The 24,250-nt window shown below is 42.4% G+C and overlaps 1 protein-coding gene across 5 annotated transcripts in view; it reads left to right on the plus strand.

The window, feature by feature from the left end:
- Positions 1 to 24,250, plus strand: part of DNAH3 (dynein axonemal heavy chain 3) — a 208,830-nt gene that overhangs the window by 176,259 nt on the left and 8,321 nt on the right. For all 5 annotated transcript variants that reach the window (XM_037814725.1, XM_037814726.1, XM_037814723.1 and 2 more), the window contains 6 exons: positions 3,106 to 5,247; positions 8,207 to 8,432; positions 11,361 to 11,605; positions 13,157 to 13,273; positions 16,695 to 16,849; positions 17,638 to 17,805. In XM_037814725.1, the coding sequence (XP_037670653.1) occupies positions 3,106 to 5,247; positions 8,207 to 8,432; positions 11,361 to 11,605; positions 13,157 to 13,273; positions 16,695 to 16,849; positions 17,638 to 17,805 (3,053 nt within the window). The remainder of the gene's footprint in view (positions 1 to 3,105; positions 5,248 to 8,206; positions 8,433 to 11,360; positions 11,606 to 13,156; positions 13,274 to 16,694; positions 16,850 to 17,637; positions 17,806 to 24,250) is intronic.

The raw sequence follows: 24,250 nt of genomic DNA on the forward strand, positions 1-24,250 counted from the left end.
CCAAGAGAGCCAGGAATACAGAGGGACACAGACACACACATGAGTCCCAGAGACACAGAGAGATGCGAGTGGAAGGAAAGAGGCCAGGAAGGAGAAAGACAGAGACAGGAAGATAAGACAGACAGAGAGAGCTGGAAATGGAGAGTCAGAGGGACAATGGCCGAGAGAGACAAAAATGGGGGGGAGAGAAGGATACAGAGACTCAGAAGTGGGGAGAAAGGATAAGAGAGGAAGGAGAGCCCCCTTGTAAATGCAATTGTGTCTGGAAGCATTAATAGGTGACTGTTCTTTTACTTAAAATTTGAGTTAGATGTAGGTCTTTGTATTGAGATGAACATCTTGGACCTGAGCAAGGACTTTAGAAACCAAGGCCAGTGAAGTTTTCAGCTCTTTGAGTCCTTCCTATCCTGGAAAGAGTCCTGCTCTTCCTCTGTTCCTCCAGGGCATTAGCAACCCCTGCTCCCTCATTCGGGAACGCCTGGCTCCCCATTCCCAGTGCCTAGCATTCCTGCCTCTCTGGCCAGTTTCAGGACAGAAACCACGTAAAGAAGATGCCAAGGAGGTCAGAAATGGAGAAATGGGGCTTGGACTTCACAAGAGAATCCTTTAGGAAGGCGGCTGATGTGTAACAAGTTGGCCTGAGTAAGGATGAGACAGCCAGTTCTCCTTCCCCCTGGCTGCCCCATAGAATCACCTGGGAGCTTCAAAAACGCTGACACCTGTGTCCCACCCCCGGAGATTCTTACTGCATTGCTCTGGGAGTTTTTTTTTTTTTTCTTTTTAAATGACAGTTTATTTTGCCTTGTCAATGATTGAATTTTTTTTTTTTTTAGGTATATATCTCTCTCTACATCTTCTCCAGCACTTATATCTTTCTGTTTATTTATTATTTTTTGAATCTGCAGTTTTTGTTGAGATGTATTCACATACCATATTTTCTATCCAAAATGTACAATGTCTCACAGTATCCTCACCTAGTTGTACAATGATCGTCTCTCAATTTTACACAATTTTCATTTCTCCAAAGAGAAAAATAACAGACACAGCCACAAGTAAAAGAAAACCCAAAATGCCATATATCCCTTATCCCCCCCCCCAATTATTTACCCCTACTGTTGGCATGGTACTAGTAAGGTATTACTGTTAAATATAGTCCATAGTGTGCAATAGGTAATTTTTCCCTTATACCACTCTATTATTAATTCTTGTACAAGTGTCATATATTTGAAGTAGATCCTGCAAGAACTTATTTATATTTGTAGTGTTAGTCGATGAGATACATGACTTTAGACAATCCCTTTCAATCATAATGATTAACTTTTTAACCTACTGTAAGAGTAATATGATTATAGTGAATAAAAATATATAGATGATAGAATAAAAACATTAGGTTATACAAAGTTAGTTTTATAAATCAATGTCTGGCAATTGAGGTATTTTTTTTAAAGTTCCCTGGGTGATTCTAAGGTGCAGCTGGTGTTGAGAACTGCTGAGATAACACAAAGTACCACCAGGTCACGGATGTCAGTTTTCTTCTTGGATCCTTGGTGATCAGCACAGAACCCAACATTCACCTTCCTCACTTTAAAATTAAAGTGGATTGTGTATATTATTCACCCATCCCCTAGAATTTAGCAGGTACATTTGAGTGGAGCAAAAGAGCCATCAAATTAGCTTTGGGTGCCTTGAACTTAAATGAAGCAGATCATTTTACAGAATGTAAACAAAAACCTTCAGGAAAAATATTGGGCTGGATGCTGTGCTTACATTACAAATGGGACAAGCCCGAGCTTGGCAAGGGTTTATAAGACCATGAAGCGATAAAGGCTTCAGACTTTATTCCAACATGTCAACAGAAGGACTACTGTCCCCAGATGGGATCTGGCTCACTTGTTCAGTCACTGCTCCTAAAGCTTTATTTGCTGGGCAAGCCATAGGTGGCCTTCTGTCCAATTGTAAACCTGTATTCTGCTTCTCCCACATTTGCACTGCTCTTGAGATGGTCATTCCAATCACACCATTCAACCCACCTCCAAGATTTGAAATAAAAGTATTCAAAACACTTGCCTATGGGCTTTAGTTCCTATTGCCCTCTCCATTTATGATTGGTGTCTTAGTTTCCTGGCTATAATAACAAATACCCCAAAATGGGTTGGCTCAAACAACAGAAATTCATTGGCTCATGTTTTGAGGTTAGAAGTCCCAGATTAAGCGTCAGCAAGGTAATCCTTTCTCCCTGAAGGCTGTGGTATTCTGGAGCTGGCTGCTGGTGATCTTTGGCTTTTCAGTCACATGGCAGCATCTTCTCCTTTCTCTTCTGGGTTCCATTGACTTCTAGTTTCTGCTCCTCCACATCTTTCTCTTACTATTACTGAATTTCTCCCACTTATAAGGGACTCCAGTAATCCAGATTAAGACCTATCCTGTTTCAGTTGGCCACCCCTTAACTAAAATTACGTCTTCGAAAGGCCCTATTTACAATGGGTTCACATGCACAGGAATGGATTAAGATTAAGAACAAGTTTTTCTAGGGTCCATAATTCAACCTACCACAAATGGGACACAGGGTCACATTTGTGCAATAAATATTTACTGACTACTGAGTATCAGGCACTGTGCTGGATTCACAGCAGGAGATTTGCAGCTTTGAGGGAGAGGGAGACCATGAAAAGTAAACATAAAATTACAGACTGGATAAATACTACAAAGAGAATGGGTATTCTAGCAGCTGAGATCAAAGAAAATGCTAGGGTAGGGACAGAGGGGCCCACCTTAGTAAAAGTGGCCAAGGGAAGCCTCTTTGTGGCTTTTAAAATGAGAACTGCTGTTTGTGCCTGAGCCAGCCGGATGCCATTTATGGCAGAAGCAAAGTTCACCATGGGAAAGCACTTAGGATAATTGAGGGATTGGAAGTAGGATCTTCGTGACCAATGTCCTGAGAGTGAGGGGCAGTGGCTGGAGATGAGGTTGATGAGGTCAGCTGGGCCTCCCAGGCCATGGTAAGGAACGTGGATATTTTTTCCAAATCCAAGGAGTAACCACTTAAGTCTCAGTCAAAATGTCTTAATGATGCAGCCTGTTTTCTGTGCTTCTTGTACCCAACAGGTAAAATGATAGAAGATTACTGGGGGGTGTCCAGAAAGATTCTTGGAGATCTGAAGTTCCTGGAAAGCCTTAAGACATATGATAAAGACAACATACCCCCAGTGATCATGAAGAGGATCCGGGAAAGGTTTATCGATCACCCGGAATTCCAGCCAGCGGTCATTAAAAACGTGTCGTCTGCCTGCGAGGGTCTGTGCAAATGGGTGAGGGCCATGGAGGTGTACGACCGCGTGGCCAAAGTGGTTGCCCCCAAGTGGGAGCGGCTGAAGGAGGCCGAGGGGAAGCTGTCTGCACAGATGCAGAAGCTGAACCAGAAGCGAGCAGAGCTGAAGCTGGTGGAAGACCGCCTCCAGGCCCTGAACGATGACTTTGAAGAGATGAACAACAAGAAAAACACCTTGGAGGAAAACATTGAAATCTGCTCCCAAAAGCTGATCAGGGCAGAGAAGCTGATCAGTGGTCTTGGGGGAGAGAAGGACAGATGGACAGAAGCAGCCCGGCAGCTGGGGATCCGCTATACTAATCTGACCGGAGATGTGCTGCTGTCCTCAGGGACCGTGGCTTACCTAGGGGCCTTTACGGTGGATTATCGGGCCAAGTGCCAAAAGGATTGGTTGGACCACTGCAAGCAGAAGGTCATCCCTGGCTCCAGTGACTTCAATCTCAGCAACCTATTAGGAGATCCCGTAAAAATCCGTGCCTGGCAGATCGCTGGGCTGCCCATTGACTCCTTCTCCCTGGACAATGGCATCATAGTCTCCAACTCTAGACGCTGGGCCTTAATGATTGACCCTCAGGGGCAGGCCAATAAATGGATCAAGAACATGGAGAAAACTAATAAGCTATCAGTCATCAAGTTCTCTGATAGCAACTATGTAAGGACACTTGAAAACGCTCTGCAATTGGGCACTCCCGTCTTACTTGAAAACATTGGAGAAGAGCTGGATGCTTTTATTGAACCCATCCTGCTCAAGGCAACATTCAAACAGCAAGGGATTGAGTACATGAGGCTGGGTGAAAATATCATTGAATACTCCCGGGACTTCAAGTTCTACATCACAACCCGCCTGAGGAACCCACACTACCTCCCTGAAGTTGCTGTGAAAGTCTGTCTCCTCAACTTCATGATCACCCCTTTGGGTCTCCAAGACCAGCTCCTTGGCCTTGTGGCTGCCAAGGAGAAGCCAGAACTGGAAGAGAAAAAGAACAAGTTGATTGTGGAAAGTGCCAAGAACAAGAAGCAGCTAAAAGAGATTGAAGATAAGATCCTGGAGGTCCTCTCCATGTCCGAGGGCAACATTCTTGAGGATGAAACTGCCATCAAAGTTTTGTCTTCCTCTAAGCTGCTGTCCGAAGACATCTCCGAGAAACAGGAAATCGCTTCCATGACAGAAATGCAGATTGATGAGACGCGAATGGGCTACAAACCAGTGGCCGTCCACTCTGCCACCATCTTCTTTTGCATCTCTGACCTGGCCAATATTGAGCCCATGTACCAGTACTCCCTGACCTGGTTCATAAATCTGTACATGCAGTCCCTGGCTCACAGCAAGAAAAGCGAAGAGCTGGACCTACGTATTGAGTACATCATCGAGCATTTTACCCTAAGCATCTACAAAAACGTTTGCCGCTCTCTGTTTGAAAAAGACAAGCTGCTCTTCTCCCTCCTCCTGACCATCGGCATCATGAAAGAGAAAAGGCAGATTAATGAGGAACTCTGGTACTTCCTTCTCACTGGAGGCGTCGCGCTGGACAACCCCTTCCCCAACCCAGCTCCCGAATGGCTGCCCGACAAGGCGTGGGCGGAAGTTGTTCGTGCGTCCGCGTTGCCAAAACTGAAAGGCCTGATGGAACATTTGGAGCAAAACATTAAGGAATGGAAGATTATCTATGACTCGTCCTGGCCCCACGAAGAGAAATTCCCTGGATCGTGGAAGTTCCTTCAAGGACTGGAGAGGATGGTGATCCTCCGATGTCTGCGGCCTGACAAAATCATTCCAGCCGTTCAGGAGTTCATTGCCGAACACATGGAAAAGGTGTACATTGAACCCCCTACGTTTGATCTTCAGGGGTCCTACAATGATTCCAGTTGCTGTGCACCACTGATTTTCGTGTTGTCTCCCGGCGCAGACCCAATGGCAGGTAAGGACAGTACTTTGTGTGAAATAAACTCAATATGAGGCCAGAACATAGAAAGCCCAGAACACGTGCATGGATGATGACAGCATATCCCGTACAGCTGAGAATTCACACTCAACCGGCTTAGGAGGCCAATCAGTTAACAAGCTGAGGTGGGGTGCCAGGGTGACTTCTTTTCCCACCTAAAGGGGGTGGCTTCCACTCTGCTCAGGATGGCTGGATCATCTGATTTTTCAAGAGAAACCAGAAATGCAGAAGTCTCCCATTTTTCAATCTTGATAACTCATTCAAATTATTTTCTTAAACCTTTGTGCTGGCTGGATTCAGCCTGTTGGCTGCGTTGTTAATCTTGGCCATAAACCATTTTTTCTAACTATTGCTTCTCTCTGCTGGGTTTTTTTCTTTTCTTCTAATTTAAAAAAATATACATTTTTTGAATAATTAATAATACATGTGGTTAAAAAAATTAAACAATACAAAAAAGGAATAGGGCAGTGGCTCAATGGGGAGAGGGTGATTTTTCCCCACCCCACCCCCAAGGGGACATTTGGTAATGTCTAAAGACATTTTTGCTGTCCTAACTAGGGGGTTGCTACTGGCACCTATTGGATAGAAGCCAAGGATGCTGCTAAACATCCAATGTCCAATGCTCAGGAAAGCCCCACAAGAAAGAATTATCAGCCCAACATGTCAATAGTGGTGAGATTAAAAAACCCTGGTATAGAGTGAAAGGTACATATTCCTCCTAATCTCCCCTGAAGTGAGCACCAGTTTTGCATGCCTCTTTCCAGAAATAGTTCGTGCATACAGAAGGGTATGAGTTTTTGACAGGAGTAGGTTAGCTTTCTGTTCTGTTGGTGGAACTCAAAACTTTAGTTTTCTCTGTTGCTGAATGATGAAAGACTACCAGAAATGCATGTGACAAGATTGACATTCTGCTGTGACAGCTGAGGAGTGAGGAGTTGCCATGCATCCTTGCCTGGATAGAACCCTCAGAGGAAGGCAGAGGGGGGAGCTGAAATTAACCGATCCCATTTCCGGGTTCCTATACAGCACCAAAATGTAATTGTTAAGATAGCAATTCATGACACCTTTCTAGCACTGTTGTCCTTTTTGTGACAGTTTATAAAGGGAAACTAGGGGGAAACAAGGAAAGGTAAAGAAGAGAAACGGGTAAAGGCCAGAAGCTGGTCTATAAAATAATGTTGTGCTGGTAGAGGCTAGGCTGATTACATACAGTGGTGTGGGGGTCAGCACATGGTGTCCGTTAGAATTTTCTGTAAACTGGTAAACTAGAGGCTTGGTCAGATTCAGCTGGGATGAGTTCAAAGGAAACCTCATAGGGGCTGTGTCCCTCCTATTGCCTCACGACAGGAGGCACATACTGTCCGGTTGTCTTTCTTTTGCTGATTAAGGTTGATCAGTGGCTTCAGGCATTGTCAATATCATCCACCTCCACAGCCCCCACCTCCTCCAAGGGGCTCTAGTTCTTTAAGCAGGCAACGGTATTTGGAGACCATGATTTGGGTGCTAGGGAGGCCCATTGCTCCTAAGTGGATCACTGTTTCTAGGCCTACTGTCTTTTAATTCTCTTTGACGGTATCTAATCTACTCTTTTAATTCAACGCTTTGAGATTATCATGTTTTTAGAAAGGTTTCTTTTACATACTCTTTCAAATCATATGTAATCCTTGGGGTGGGCATTTTCCTGACTATTCTACATGCTGATTATCACTTATAATGACCTATTTCCTCATGTAGTTTGTAGTTATTTACTGTGAGTCCATAATCAGCAAGCTTCTGTTGTTTTGTGGGAGTCTCGTATATTTGGGTTTAGAGAGTGTCCCAACAGAACAATTTAGTACATGCAAACCCTGGTGCCCCAGGGGTTTCACCTTCTGGATCAATTTAATGAGAAACTTCTCAGCTCGGCAATCCCACACCACAAGATTCGATGAATTCACACTCCTCATCTCCTCATCTGCATGTAGTGTAGGCTTGGTGTTTCGATTTCTCACTGGAGAGTTGTGTTATTTTTCCACCCAGCCTCCATGTCAGTGACAAGCTTCCGAATTGCTTCCTTGAGTCAATAACCAGATGTCTGTCCTTCTTAGCATGAAGGTGCAGCCCTTTGAGGATCCTGACTTTATGCAAAAGTCTCAGTTCCAGCTCCCCACCTCTTAGGAGGGAAGTTGTATCTCCCTTGGCCATTAAGACTCCCAGCCTCTAAACGGGTTAAATAAAGTATGGTATTTTGCTACAATGAAGTACTATGCAGCCACGAAAAAGAATAAGGCCTTTCAATATGTGCTGATATGGAGAAAACTATAATGTACATTGTTAAGTGAAAAAAGCAAATGAAACATTCTACAATTAATGTAAGTATAATAGTTTTCTATACATTTATTTAAATGCATAAAATATCTCTGGAAGGATTCACAGAAAGCTAGTAAATTAGGTGCCTCTTTGGGAAGACACAGGTTGGCTGAGGAAGATATTTGTGTTTTTTTTTTAATACGTTAAAATGTTTTAATAAAGTACGGTTTCATATTTAAAAGAACTTCCAAGCTTACAAATGCGATTGGATCCTGTGTTTCCAAGGGAAAAAAAACCCTGTCTCTAGTTCTTTGGTTGGGTACTCACCTCTCTGACTTTGAGTTCCCTCTTCACTTTTGGCACCTGGGAATTTCTCTTTCTTTCAAACCCAGATTTTTTTTTTTCAGTTTGTGTAATATTTTTATCAAGAATGTCTGTGTTTGAGGCCAAAGGCAAGTCAATTATATCTTAGTCTGTCATGTTACCAGAGCTTCCCTGGAGAGATGTTTATTTGATAATTAACAGAAGCCAGTGAGTTTCTTTCCGAGTGGAGACTTAACGTGACCCCTCCTTTTGTCTTGTTATTGGTCATCCCATCTTAGCTGGCGTATCCTCTTTCACAAGCTCCTTTTCTTCCTGGTCTCAGGCCTGCTGAAGTTTGCTGATGATCTTGGCATGGGAGGTACCAGAACACAGACCATCTCCCTTGGCCAAGGCCAAGGCCCTATTGCTGCCAAAATGATCAACGTTGCCATCAAGGATGGGACGTGGGTGGTCTTACAGAACTGCCACCTCGCCACAAGCTGGATGCCTATGCTGGAGAAGATCTGTGAGGAGGTGATCATTCCTGAAAGCACCCACATGAGATTCAGGTGAGATGCTCTCCCACCCCAACCTGTCTCTGGGCCCCGAACTCGAGCTCCAGACAATAGGCTGGTTGCTGGGAATGTGAAGATGAACATGACACAGTCACTGCCCTTAAGACGCAGTGACTGGGCTGGTGGAAGACAGCCCATCGATGAATAATGTTGCAACAATGCAATACCTGCTCTCTTCATTTGAACAAAGCCATGGAGTGCAAAAGGGAAGGAAAAGTTGGGGAAGGCCTGGATGATTACCAGGGATTTTGAAAGTTGAATCAGAGTTGGCTAGGAAGTACATTCCAAACATATTATGGCATTTGCCAAAGCAAAGCTGTGTATTGAGGTAATAGTGAGATGTTTTCCTTTGATTCTGAGGTATGCTGTGAGAAAATGTGGGCAGGGAGATGATAGGAGATATATATGTCTAGAAATATAGATTAAAGGTCAGTCAATCTGATTTTTAAAAATTATTATTTATCTAAAAAAAAATAGTCCTCTTTATAGGCCAGACACCATTTTTTTCTTGAGCTCTCCTATATTTCTTTGGGCTCCGTGGAATTGTAATCTACTTTGGAAACAACTAATTGGATTTTCATGAACTCTAAGGCCTAGCAAGTTGGGTCTCAGTTCTTGTATCATCAAATGACTTTATAGTTCCTTTCAGTTAAAATATTCAATGATCATCTTATTCTAGGCCAGGGGTCAGCAAACATCAGCCAGCAGGCCAAATTCAATCTGCTGCCTGCTTTTGTTTGGCTTGCAAGCTTAGAAGAGTTTTTACATTTTTTAATGGCTGAAAAAAAAAAAAAAAAACAAGGATAGTATTTCATCACACATGAAAATTATCTTAAATTCAAATTTCATTGTCCATAAATAAAGTTTTATTGAAACACAGCCATGCTTATTCATTTGTGTATCATCTAAGGCTTCTTTGTACAACAACTAGTTGCAACAGAGACCATATGGCTTGCAAAGTCTAAGGTGTTTACTATCTGCCCTTTACAGGAAGTTTGCCAACCCCTGCTGTACACGATAAAGCATTTTGGTTATTTTCATTTTAGCTGTGTCTGCCTAAAAATAGGAAAGTGTTTGGTGCTTATTTACCAAGTCAGATTGGGCCTTAGTTGATTTTTGATCGGGTAAGACTTCCAAAGTAGAGAGAATCTGCAGGAAGTCCGTTAGTTTCGAGAATGCTTTATGGTTTGGGATGGTGAATTGACTCATTGACCATCAATGAAACATTTAATGAAGAAAAATTATGCATGCTGACATTCAAAGTCTTCTATAGTATGACCTTAACCCCAAAGTCACAAACTCAGGTGCTTACAGGGGCCAGGAATGTAACATAAATGAATGAAGAAGGCTGGGAGCAAGAAATGTTCCACCTTCTACAGTACAACGGCCATCATCACAGTCAGTTGACCTCAATGTCGGACATTAGTAGGGAGCGGTGGAAACTGCAGCAAACGAGGGGCACATGCCCTCTAAGGAGGGGCCGTTATTTTAAATATCAGCTAACTTTTGCCATGCAGGAATGTAGGCCTTTCATGACCAGATTTTCTGATTATTTAAAAGGGAAGGTGGGCATCTAGAATATTAAAAAAAAAGCTCTAGACTTTTAAAAGATGGTAATGACTTCAAGACCATGTTACCACATTGTGTGGGTTCATGTGGTGTGAGCCAAGCACAACCCATCTGCAGGCTGAAGTCAGGTCTCCGGCCACCAGACTGTGGGCTCTTTGCTCCCCTCCCAGCTCATGCCCTTGCCTGGACCACACCAGCCTTGACACATACCTGAATTTTCCTCCTCGGTGCTCTGGTTGGCCTGTGCCCTCCGTCTCTAATGACCTCCCACCACCCTCTGGAAACTTCTCTAATGCTGAGCAAAAAAAAAAAGGCAGGATGCCACGGCGTGTGTATAACTTGGGCTCAAGTAGGAAAATAAGTGAACAAAAGACTGGGAGGCAATAAGCCAAAATGTTAACCCCTGGGTGGTAAAAGTAATAAATCCGTCTATATACTTTTACATATGTGCCCATTTCTCATGAGCAGAGATGAACTTTTGAATTTTAAAGAAGAAAATGGCCCGTATTCTTCGTGGCTCATTTCTAATGCCATCTCCTCTACGATTGGGGTCAGTAAATTTTTTCTGTAAAGGGCCAGATAGTAAATATTTAGGCTCTGTGTTCACTTTGGCAGCTCTGCCGTTGTAGGGTGAAAGCAGCCACAGACTATTTGCAAATGAGGGGGCAGGCATGGCCATGCCCCGATAAAACTTTATTTACAAAAACAAGTGGCTTGTTGGATCTACTAACTGACTGTAGTTTGCCTAGCTACCGCCAACCCATCAAAATCTCTTCTTTCCATGGACCCCCACAGCCCGTTCTCCTCCTCCCTGCAGTCTTGGTTTGATGGTGCTGTACTATAGCATCCTGTCTGCTTGTATTTTCTCTCCTGTCCAGCCCCTCAATGCCTCCCCTAGTAAGGCTCTGAGCACCTGGAAGCTATAAACAATGCTTGGCTCCCTTTGGTCCATCCTGTGGCACCTGGAATAGAACTTTACCCATCATAGGTGCTCCAAGTCCAGCAGGGGAAGCAGTGTGGTGTGGGGGGTGAAGGGCAGGGGCTTTGGAGTCAGAGCACCCCAAGTTCACACCTTGGTTTGGCTACTTTTACTTTGTATGTCCTTGAAAAAACTCACTTGACCTCTCCTTGGCTCTGTTTCCTCACTGGTAAAAGGGGAGAGCATTACCCCCCACCCTGACCCCCCACCAAGTGGCTATGAGGGTGAAAGTAAATGAAAGGACTGTATTAAATTCCCAGCATGGAGTTTGGCATCTAGCAGTGCTGAATAAATCGTAGCTATTATTTCTCATTATTGTTTTTCAGTGTAGCTTACTGCATTGCTCTAAATACTTGGGTCTGTTGTCTTCCTAGACTCTGGCTAACCAGCTATCCTTCAGAGAAGTTTCCGGTCAGTATTCTCCAGAACGGGATCAAAATGACCAACGAGCCCCCCAAAGGGCTCCGAGCCAACCTTTTGCGCTCCTACCTCAATGACCCCGTCTCGGACCCCATGTTCTTCCAAAGCTGTATAAAGGCCGTGATGTGGCAAAAGCTGTTGTTTGGCCTTTGCTTCTTCCACGCCGTCGTCCAGGAGAGGAGAAACTTTGGACCTCTGGGTAAGCAAAGATGGCCAACCTGTCATGTCCCTGTGGGAAAGATGGATGCAAGTGCGTGGATATGTGTGAGTTCATGTTTGTGCTCACATAGGGTTGCCAGTAAAATACAGTGTAAGTATGTCCCATGCAATATTTGGGACACACTGATACTAAAAATGACTTGTTTATCTGAAATTAAAATTTAACTGGGTGTTCTATAATTTTACTGTCTAAATCTGGCAGCCTTATAACCAGGTCAATGCCAATGTTGGGGAAAGAGGTGACACCCCTAACTTGGAGGTCCCCGAATTACTGAAGTAATGTGTTAAAAAGATGGTGGGCCCTTCCCTTTGGTGTGTATTTGCCATTCTCTGGGGAGTTGTTGCCAGGTAATTTGTAATGTTTTAGATAGCTCTCTTTACATGTGCATAACAACAAAAGAGAGAAATACCACACATGGGACATTTGTCTGTGCTGCTTCTTGAAAAAAATTAAAATAAATTTCTTTAATAATGTAATATCCATGGCCTAACTTGTGAATAACTTAATAATCTTGTTGGAGCAGATCATTAAATGGAGAACACAAATCCCACGTCATCACAGTTTTAAGGTCAGATTACCTTTCTCTCAGGCATGGGCTGTCTCTAATTCCTTTTGTAGCTTTGAAATTACCCACCTCAGGTATCCTTAGCCCATCTTTTGGGCTAGGTAAGGAGGCAAATTGTTCTCCTGGTGATTCTCTTCTGAGCATCCTCTCCCTTTCCTTCTACCTCCACTCTCCCAGCTCCAGTTAGCTCCAGAGACCACCTGACTCTCTTTTACTCAAAGGAAGGCTGGGGGGTGGGGGGAGAGACAGCCAAAGACGACGCTCCCTCCGCATCTGCATTTTACACATTACCTTCTCCCACCCCTCTTCTCCCAGGCACACCAAGCCTCCAAATATACCTGTCTGCCCGGTTGTGTTTTATGTTTCCAGTTCACAAATTTTATTATTTTATTTCCACTTTGAATGATATGAATGTTTAGGAGGAAATTTGCTCCTCTGTTGAGAACAGGTCCTGCCATACCCTGCTGCCTTACACCAGGCCTGGTTCCCTCACTGATGTCACTTGTCTGGCCCCAGTGGGCATTTAATATGATACCCTCAGAAATATAAGCCACAGTTTCTTCAAGGCTAGTGAGGAGGGGAATTCTCAAAGCTAACTTTGTTCTGTTGCCAAGCCCTTGGCACCACTCTCCAGCTTTGCTTTGTGTTATTTTTGGAGCTCTGTGCATTACCACAGCCTTCCAGCCAGGGTGAATAATTCTCTTTCCACAAATCCCAGGATGTTAACATCTTCCTTAACAAATGGGGAGATCCATACGGAAATTGATTTAGAATGGATGTTTTCTCAGGCGAAGGGCTCCCACGGTGACAGTAAACATCAAGGCTAATAGTTGGCCCCATGCTTGATATTCATGGGGCTGAAAGAGGCTCTTGATCCATAGTGATGCTTAACTCTGGCTCCTTCTCGGAGTGGAAATTAGGAGCTCTCAGTATTGAAGCCTCCCATTCTTCTCTGCCTCGTGTAGGTTGGAATATTCCTTACGAGTTTAACGAATCTGACCTGAGGATTAGTATGCGGCAGATCCAGATGTTTCTGAATGAATACAAGGAGGTGCCATTTGAAGCTCTGACCTACCTGACAGGTATTTATGGGAGAGGCCATTGCTGCTGTAAACCTCCAAAATCATGCTCCACCCTCTGTCTTTCCTTGCTCCCCTGCTCCAAACATTGAGCTCTAAGGGCTGGCTACCATACTGGATATTGTGCAAAATCAAGACAGTTAAGATAAAATCCCTATCCTCAAGTGGCTCACAGCTGAGAAAGGAAGGAAAAAATATAAAGAAATAAGTGGCAATATAGTGAGCAGTTCAACAAGAGAAACATTTCTAATATAGAAAGACAGCACAATGATTAAATCTGTGAGGAGGACTAGAGGGAGGGATGATCATGGAAAACTTCCTAAAGGCTTAAGATATGGGTTTTGAGAGATGAGTAGGAGTTTTACAAGGGGAAGAGGAAAAGAGTGGGAATGGGGTGGGCACAGTGGGAGGGAGGAAGGAGAACATTCCAGTCAGAGGGAAACTGTGGTATAAATGACAATTGCTGTTTTGTATTAAAGCAATCCATCAGCAATCTTTTATTAGTCACCCAACATATATTAGTACATAATATGGAAGAATGTATGAAACTTGGTTTCTACCCTCATGAAATAAACCATCTAACCTAGAGCCAGATGATAAGGTTGAGTTGTGATAAATGAATGGCAAACCATAACCTAAGGTCAAAGTTTGGCCCAATAGAAAAACTGGGGCACCTTCAAGACCACACACGAGTTCCTTCCTGATCTCAAGTTCATTATCTTTATATTCTAAGGAATTAGTCTGGATCCTTCCCCAAAGCATGTGGCAGGCACTTTATATTCACAACAATCTTGTGAGCTCTGTATTACTAACCCCATTTCACAGCTGAGGAGACTGAGGGTTTAGAGCAGTGGTTCTTAACTGTGGGCAATTTTTTTCTTTAGGGGAAGTCTGGCAATATCTAGAGACATTTTGGATTGTCACAACTGGGGCAGGCAGGCAGGCTGGGTGTGTATGTGTGTGTGTGTCACTATTGGCATCCAGCAGACAGAGGCCAGGGATGCTGCTAAACATCCTATAATGCACAGGACAGCCACCGAAACACAGAAATTATCCACTCCAAAATGTCAGCAGTGCCAAGGATGAGAAACCCTGCTTAGTGATTAGATTGATTTGTAGAAGGTCACGCAGACCTTGACTCAGCACAGTGCCCCTCTACAACAAAACCCCAAGGCGCACACACAGCAAAAATTCAGTGAATGTTAGTTTGGTGAAAGCACTTCTCCAAAGAAGTGAGTCCTATTCCCATTGTTCCAGGCTGCACAGTTGCATATCGAAGGGCTCCTCTGCAGGCCATAGGATGAGTGCATAATTGCCGTGGGATCTGGTCTTAGTAGAGGACCACCTATAGGTTATAAACCAACCTGCCCCAACCATGCCAGAAAGCTTGAAACAGTCACTTCCCAACTGTATGAGTCAGGATAGGCCAGGTAGGCTGAGGTAACAAACAGCCCCTAAATATCAAGGGCATAAGACATCAAAGGTCTTTTGCTGCCCATGCTACATACATGTCCAATATGAATCAGCAGGGGTCTCTGCTCATAATTATCAGGGGCAAAGTTAGCAAAGACTCCACCAACTTTTTTAAATGCAATTTTATTGAGATATAGTCACACACCATATAATCCATCTGAAGTATACATTCAGTGGCTCAAAGTATATCATATAGTTGTGTCCACCAACTTTCGAAGCCTCCATCTCAGCACATGCGTGTGTGGTCACTGCTGCAGGGACAGCACTGAGGGGCTCACACTGACAGTTAAAAGCACAAGAACTAGACACTTGGTCCCACCCCACTGGAGGGGCCCAGGGACATGTAAACGTTCTCTGTGCCTGGAAGGAAAGAAGAACCAGACATAGACAGCCATTAGAACTCCCCACTAACACTAACCGAAAAGACCATCTTATTCACAGAGTGGTTATCAAGTTGGATGGGTTGAAGTCAATTCATTTTTGATCTGTACTCAGCCCCATGTCAGGGACAATGGAAAATTCAGAAGAGGTATAAGGCACATCCTCACCCCTCTGAGAACTTGTGCTCTTGCTACAAAGAGTAGACATATATGTAACTATAAAGAAATGCACTTTCCTTCATAAATATAAAACCCAAACCTGCAAGGGTATGCCCTGAAAGAAATTTGCTGATGAAGGAGTGGTGGCAGGACTTTGCACCCTGATTCTAATCAGTGCCTGGATTTTCCTTCATTTTGGGCCCCTTTTGGGTTCCCTGTAGCACTGCCAAGCCAGCTTCAGGGTAGAAAACGGTATTCTCCCTTTAATACTGTAATTCAGTTGCTGCACAGATCTCTTCACAGCTGAGAGAAGTTGTAATATTCAAACTGAACTTTGCTAAAGACCTGAACAAGTCAAGAGCTTCAGAAATCTAGATGATCTGGCTGAAGGTAAAACTGCTTCCTTAGGGCTTGAATTACTCAAGATAAGTGTCCCCTTAGTCCTTTACTTCTCCCTTAACTAGCCACCCAAGATCCTCCATCTAGATATTTAGACCAAGAGAAGCTGAAGCCTCTCATCCACCAACTCTGGTCACACTTCCTGTTTCCTGTCTGAGGGCCCACCTCTTCTGGGAATGGTTGAAATTTGGAATGAGCACGCCCACAGGGGAGTCCTTGCACCCTCCCCATGCAGATGTGTCTCTTCCTTACAGAATTAATGCATTGTCCCCAACCACCAAATACCTAGTGGCACTTAAGTGCAATAGAACTTACCTGTGGAGTCTCAACCAGCTGCAAAATGCTTCATGGGGACATTTGATCTGGAGTTGATATCCCCTTCAAAGAATTGGCTCGTTCTTTGTATAGAAACCTGAGTGTAGAAAAGTGAGTCTCAGAATGATGCTAATGATGGACATAAAAGTACGTCTCAAAGTGGTATACATAGGATATATCTCAGTTGTGTAAAACATGTATTTGTAATAGCTGCAATTAACTGAATCCTTGCTCTATGCTAAGCATTGTACTAAATGCTTTAGAAGCATTATCTTATAAGATGGATACTATCATTATTTCCATTTCTTGACAGATGAGAAACTTCTATTAAGTGATAGAGCCAGAATTGGTACTCAGGGCTGTTTCATGCCAAAATCCTTGCCCTGAACCAAACATCTATAACTTCACATACATGTATACACATACGCAGAAAAAAATATGAGGAAGATGCCTAAAAACTAATAGTTATCTCTGTTTGGTGGAGTTGCTTTCTTTTAATTTATCTCTATTTTATGATTTCTAATGCGGTGATCATGTATTACTTTGTAGCAACTGTAATATCAAAAAGTCTGGTCTCATCCCATGCTAAGCATGGTTTCATCAACCCTCTGTCCCAGCAGAAAAAAATTCCCTGTTTTTAGGTTAATGACTGAGCTCATTATGACCCTCCCTGGGCTCAACTTGTCGCTTCTCCCCAGGGGAATGTAATTATGGAGGCCGAGTGACTGATGACAAAGACAGGCGTCTCCTGCTGTCTCTTCTGTCCACATTCTATTGTAAGGAAATTGAGCAGGATCGTTACCCACTCGCTCCAGGAGACACTTACTACATCCCTCCCCATGGCTCCTCCCAGGTAAGGGGTGGGGGGAAGGAGGCCTCCCTCTTTACCCTGGATGGAGCTCAGTAGTCTCAATAGAGCCAGGAGCTTCACAGTAGCCAAGGAGTGTCCAGGGATAGCCAGGGGCTTTTGACTTGGGCCCATAAGCTATTTCCAGTATTCCAAAAATCCTATAAGAGAGACGTTGCTATAGTTTTAATGAATGTTGGACATTTGGTGGACAAGGTCTTTCAAAATACCTAGGAGAAAGGGGGAAGAATGGTTGAGAATGAAGCCTTGGTGGTGGGAAATTTCTATTCAAAGGTCCTGAAAGTAGCACGAGGGGAGGGAGGAAGTAGGGGGGATGGTACTGAGAAAAATAAGAGGTCAGGGGGAAGGAGGAAAAGGAGCTAACTTTTATTGAGCACCTGCTATGTGCCAAGGCCTGTACCTTCATAACTTCATGTATCTTTCCATTTATAGGTAAGGAAACTGAGATTTAAGAGATTGCAGATGACTACCTCAAGGTTACACCATTAGTTTTTGCAATGGAGCTAGGATCCAAACCCAGTTCTGTGTAATTCCAAAGTTGCCAGGTCTACTGGGGAAGCAGAGAGGAAGCCTGGGATGGGAGGGGATACACAACCCCATCTTCCCATCTGCCATTATACTCCCCAGAAAATTGTGTGAGGAAGAGCTTGAGATGTGTGCACCAAGCTTGCATGTGTGTGTGTGTGTGAGTGTATGTGTGTGTGCTACCAACACAGGTGATTCCTGCAGACGTCTTGTCCCACGTTTATGTCAACTGAAGATTTCCTTTCCAGTCCTATATTGACTACCTCAGGAGCCTTCCCATCACCGCCCACCCTGAAGTGTTCGGTCTACACGAGAATGCCGATATCACCAAGGACAACCAGGAAACCAACCAGCTGTTTGAAGGAGTGCTGCTGACCCTTCCCAGGCAGTCAGCAGGGAGCGGCAAGTCCTCTCAGGTAGCTGGGCTTGGGGCAGGAGACGGAATCCGTTTCCTGGGCAGCTTTGCATCTGGTGGACATGTAGGATTGTGGGCAATGACCTAGAAGGCAGAAAAGTGGAGACTGGTGGAACCCTGAGGAAGGGGCTGAGTGCTGTGGTTTACTGCTTGTGGTCCTTAAGCACAGACATGAAAGGGAGCCAGTGTTTCCAAACTGCAAGCATAACCTTTATGATTTTTTTTTTTTGCTTTATTTACTTCTCAGTCTACTACATTGACACAGTATTTTAGTTTGCTCTTCTCGTTAGTGCCAAACAATAAATTTTTATTTGTTTACAGTTAAACACAAGCAACTGCCTTGACATTTTAGAACATTCTAAGAAGGAGAGCAAACCCTTTTGATTCCAATTTCCATTCACTAAGATTGTACCATTTCTTTTTGGTTTTTTAACGTGCGAAGTTAGGTTGTTGCTTTGTGAACTTGCTTCTTTTTAATGAAGGCATTTAGAGGTATCAGTTTCTCTCTGGGCACTGCCCTAGCTGCATCCCATAAATTTTGTAAGTTGTGTTTTTGTTTGCATTCATCTCAAGACATTTCCTAATTTCTCTTGTGATTTCTTCTTTGACCCAATGATTGTTGAATACTATGTTATTTAATTTCCACAAATTTGTAAATTTTCCCATTTTCCTTCTGTTATTTTTTAATGAAATTTTATTGAAATATATTCACATACCATATAATCATCCAAAGTGTACAGTTTGTTTCAGTATCATCATATAGTTGTACATTCATCACCACAATCAATTTTTGAACATTTTCATTACTCTGAAAGATAAAAATAATAATAATATAAGTAAAAGTAGAAAAGAACACCCAAAACATCCCATACCCCTCCTCCCCTGCTGTTATTCATTTACTTTTTGTCCCCATTTTTCTACTCATTTGTTCATACACTGGGTAAAGGGAATGTGAGCCACAAGTTTTTCACAATCACATGGTCATAACATATAACCTGTATCATTAGACAAACATCTTCAAGAATCAAGAAATACCGGATTGCAGTTCAACAGTTTCAGGTATTTCCTCCTAGCTATTCAGATAAACTAAAAACTAAAAAAGGATATCTATACAATGCATAGGAGTTATCTCCAGAATGACCTGTCTACTCCATTTGAAATCTCTCAGCCACTGAAACTTTATTTTGTTTCATTTCTCTTTGCCCTTTTGGTCAAGAAGGCTTTCTCAATCCTACGAAGCCAAGTCCAGGCTCATCCCCAGAAATCAGGTCCCACATTGCCAGGGAGATTTACGCCCCTGGGTCATTTCCCATGTAGTGGGGAGGGCAGTGAGTTTACCTGCTGAGTTGGCTTAGAAAGAGAGGCCACATCTGAGCAAAAAAAAAGAGGTTCTTTGGGGGTGACTCTCAGGCATAGTTAATTATAAATAGGCTTTGTCTCACCTTTGCAGTAACAAGCTTCATAAGGGCAAGCCCCAAGATCGAGGGCTCGGCCTACTAAACTGGTAGTCCCCAATGCATACGAGAATATCTGGAATTCCCCAGCTGGGGAATTTTAATATTACCACATTTTCCCCCAGTCCCTCAAGGGGGCTTTCCAAATACTTTTTATTCTCTGCCCAAATTACTCTGGGATGTATTGGGGCTTCACGCTAACCTGTACAAAACCAACCAGATCGCACTCCCTAGTCAAGATTCCATCTAATTATGGTGTTTCTGTAAACTGACCAAACAAGTAAAATTATATAGTGTGCTACAAAAAATATAGGTTTTGCACCAAATAAACATCTCTTCCTTTGGTCCCACACAGAAGCCAATGTTTTAAAACAGTTAATATCATCCTGTACCCTTTAATCTGCTCTGTCTCCACCAGGTCCATTTCATTCATATCTCCAATTGATGTCTGATCGCCTTTTCAGCCTTTTTAAGAGTTGCTGTATGGACCAATGCCAACACTCACAGCTTCAAGTCCCAGGCACCACACAGAGACCTGAAGCTCCAGGGACCGACCATGTCGCACACAAACAGCTCAGCATCTCAGAATTTAGAAATAACCATTACAACTCATGAATAGATGTGACTGCTCCCAAATTCAATTCTCAGATTTTGCACATTATTGTTAGTCCATATTAGTGAGGCATTATAATGTTTGTCTTTTCATTTCTGGCTTATTTCACTCAACCTACTGTCCTCAAGTTCCATTCACTTAGTTGCATAACTCACAACTTTATTCTTTCTTGCTGCCACTCAATATTCCATTATATGTATACACTACAGTTCACCATTCAGTTTATCAGTCGACATACCCTTAGGCTACCTCCATCCATTGCCAATCATGAATACTGCTGCCACAAACACCAGTATGCAAATAACCACTTGAGTCCCCGCTCTCAATTCCTCCAAGTATCCAACCAATAACAGGGTTGCAGGACCATATGCTTCCAGATGGGCTGCACCATTCTACTTCCCCACCAATAGTGAATAGGTATATCCCTTTCTCCACATAATCTCCAGCACTTGTATGCTTCTGTTCATTTTTTAAACAGTTTTATTCACACACCGTACAATCCCGCCTAAGTAAACAATCAGTGATTCCCAGTATGAGCACATAGTTATGCATTTACCACCACAATCTATATGAGGACATTTCCATTTCTTCCGCAATGAAAGAGGAAGAGGAGGAAAATAAAAGTGAAGAATAAAAAAAGAAGAAAATGAAATACAATGAAAAGGTCATACAACAACAACAATACCACCAAAAATCCAATACCACTCTGTTATATCTCCCTCTTATAGACATTTAGCTTTGGTGTATTGCCTTTGTTACAATGGAAGCATATTACAATGTTACTGTTAACTATATAGTTTGCATTGATTGTATTTTTTACCCTATACCATCCAGTTTTCAACACCTTGCAATGTTGACATTCATTTGTTCTCCCTCATTTACAAACATTCTAATATTACTATACTTACCATCATTGACCACTCTAGGCTTCACTAAGTTAAACAGTTCCAGTCTTTATCCTCTATCTTTCTTTCTGGTATCATACATGCCCCTAGCCTTCCTCTTTCACCCATACTCATACACTCATCTTTGTTCAGAGTTCTTACAATATTGTGCTACCATCACACAGTATTGTGTTGTCTCTTTCTATATTGATACAATCAATCCTGTTGAGCATTCTGTACTCCTTCAGCATCAAATGCTTAATCTCTGACCTCTTTCTATCTCCTGACAACCTGTGTTCTCAACTTTAACTTTCAAGTTTTGCTCGTTAATGTTAGTTCATTTTAGTGAGACCATACAGTATTTGTCCTTTTGTTTCTGGCTAACTTCACTCAACATAATGTTTACTGTCTACCATTTTGTCTTTTGGATTTTAGACTTCATATATTATTTTATTTTCATTTTTTTTCTCTTTCTCTCTTTTTCCTTACTGATAGTCTTCATTTCTACACTCTTCTCCAAACCTCTCTCTCCTGTCTTTTCCTATCTGCCTATATGCTCCCTTTAGTATTTCTTATAGAGCATGTATCTTGTTCACAAACACTCTCAGTGTCTGTTTGTCTGAAAATATTTTAAACTCTCCCTCATATTTGAAGGACAGTTTTGCTGGATATAGAATTCTTGGTTGGCAGTTTTTCTCTTTCAGTATCTTAAAGATATCATACCACTGCCTTCTCACCTCCATGGTTTCTACTGAGAAATCTGCATATAGTCTTATTGAGCTTCCCTTGTATGTGATGGATCACTTTTCTCTTGCTGCTTTCAGAATTCTCTCTTTGTCTTTGACATTTGATAAACTGATTATTAAGTGTCTGGGAGTAGGTCTATTTGGATCTATTCTCTTTTGGGTACACTGTGCTTCTTGGATCTGAAATTTTATGTCTTTCATAAGAGATGGGAAATTTTCGGTGATTATTTCCTCCATTATTGTTTCTGCCCCTTTTCCCTCCTCTTCTCCTTCTGGGACACCCATGACACATATATTCATGCACTTCATATTGTCGTTCAATTCCCCGAGACACTGCTCATATTTTTCCATTCTTTTTCCTATCTGTTCTTTTGTGTATAGGATTTCAGATGTCCTGTCCCTATCTGTTCTTTTGTGTGTAGGATTTCAGATGTCCTGTCCTCCAGTTCACTGATCCTCTCTTCTGCCTCTTCAAATCTGCTGTTGTATGTCTCCATTGTGTTTTTCATCTCTTCTATTGTGACTTTCATTCCCATAATTTCTGTCGTTTGTTTTTCAAGCTTACAAATTCTTCTTTATAGTCACCAAGGGTCTTCTTTATATCTTTCATCTCTTTTGCCACATTTTCCTTCAGCTCATTGATTTGATTTAGAAGATTTGTTTGACATCTTTAATTAGTTGTTTCAACTCCTGTATCTCATTTGAAGCATAAGTTTATTCCTTTGACTGGGCCATATCTTCATTTTTGCTAATGTGACATAATTTTTTGTTGTCTAGGCATCTGGTTTCCTTGATTACCCCAGTCAGATATTCCCAGACCAGATTGGCCCAGGTCTCAGGAGGAGGGTGTGGTCAGTATCAAGTTTCCTTAAGGATGAGAACAAACAAGTTGTCAGACTTTCCTGTGGGACCTCTAGACTCTGTGCTTTTCCTGTCCTGCCTAGCCAGTGGTATTTGTCAGCCCACATCTCCCCACTGGTGTAAAGAGGTGCTGTGCCTTTAATTCTCAGTGGACCCTGTCTCGGCCAGGGTCCAAGGGTGTCAGAAGCCAAGCTTAAGCTGTTTCTGTTTTTTTTTTTTTTTCCAGGCCTTGGAGTCTGAATTCTCTGAGGGAGGGCCACCACTTGAGCTGGGTTCCACCCCCCTTTCTTAGAGTAGTTATGCCCTTTAGGAAATTATCTACTTCATTTGATTTTTTCCTTTATCTCTCTGACTCTTGTAACTCCAGCCTTGCCTGGGTCAGTGCTGATAACTGAAAATGTCTGAGGCTTTCTCTAATGATATACTTAGAATGAGAGAAGAAAAAGAAAAAAAGGAAGAAATCCTTTTTTCAGTGCCAGTCTCCAGATCCCCAGTTTCACTGGTCAGCTAGAGTTGGTACCCAGTTCTATGTGCCCCTTTTCTTGGGACACAGCTGTTTTCCAGTATTCTGAGCTCAACTGTCTCCAGAAGCCTCGGTTTTATTTATTTATTTCTGTCAGTCCTGCCTCCTCTCTGCCAGGAGAAACCACAGGGTTCCTTTCCTGCTTACTCTGGGTTTATCTGTGCATGTAGCTTGTATTTAGTAGTCCAGATTTGTTAATTAAAACTGCAGCTGGAGTTTGGTTGAGATACCTTCCCTTGCACCTAGTAGACTGCTTCTTTTTTCCACAGGGAAGTGTTCTAACTCAGCCTGCTGTGTCAGTGGGGGAGGGGAGCCAGCTCCGCAGTTTGGGGTGCTTTACTACAGTTCTATGCTGCTATCTCAGCTGGTCTACCCATTCTGGACTGGTGTATGATGTGTGTCAGATCATGGATGTCCCCCAGAAGTTGTTCTGGACTGTTTACTAGTTGTTCCTGGCTATTTACTGGTTGCTCTAGAGGACTAACTAAACTTCACACCTCTCTATGCTGTCATCTTCCATCCGTTATTGATTTCTAGTGTTATTCCATTGTGGTCTGAGAAGATACTTTGTATGATTTCAATATTTTAAAATTTTTAAAGATTTGATTTGTGACCTAACATATGGTCTAGATGTTTCATGTGAATCCAAGAAGAATGTGTATTATGCTGTTGTTGGGTGGAGTGTTCTATATATGACCATTAGGTCTAATTGGTTAATAGTGTTGTTCACTATTGATCTTCTGCTTTGATGTTCTATCAGTTGTTGAAAGTGGTATATTGAAGTCTCTGACTATTGTTGTAGAACCATCTACCTCTCCCTTCGATTCTGTCAAGTTTCGCTTCATATATTTTTGGGCTCTGTTGTAAGGTACATACATGTTTATAATCATTACATCTTCATGCTGGATTGAATCTTTTATCAATGTGTAATATCCTTCTTTGTCTGATAGTATTTTTTGACTTAAAGTTTATTTTGTATGACAATAATATAGCCACCCTGGCTCTCTTTTGATTACTGTTGCATGGAATATCTTTTTCCACCTTTTTACTTTCAATCTCTGTGTCTTTGTACCTAAAGTGAGTCTCTTGTTGAAACCGTATAGATGGATCACACCTTTTCATCCAATCTCCCAAGCTCTGCCTTTTGATGGAGAGATTGAACCATTGACATTTAAGGTAATAATTGAGAAAAATTTACTTCTGCCATCTAATTATCTGTCTTTTGTATAACTTGTATATTTTTGTTCCTCAGTTGCTCCGCTACTGCTTTTTTAAAAATTTAGTTGCTTTTTGTACTCTACCATTTTGATTCCTTTCTTATTTCCTTTTCTCTATATTATTTAGTTATTTTATTAGTGGTTACCC

Source organism: Choloepus didactylus, chromosome 21 (assembly GCF_015220235.1).
Source record: "Choloepus didactylus isolate mChoDid1 chromosome 21, mChoDid1.pri, whole genome shotgun sequence".
NCBI lineage: Eukaryota > Metazoa > Chordata > Mammalia > Pilosa > Megalonychidae > Choloepus > Choloepus didactylus.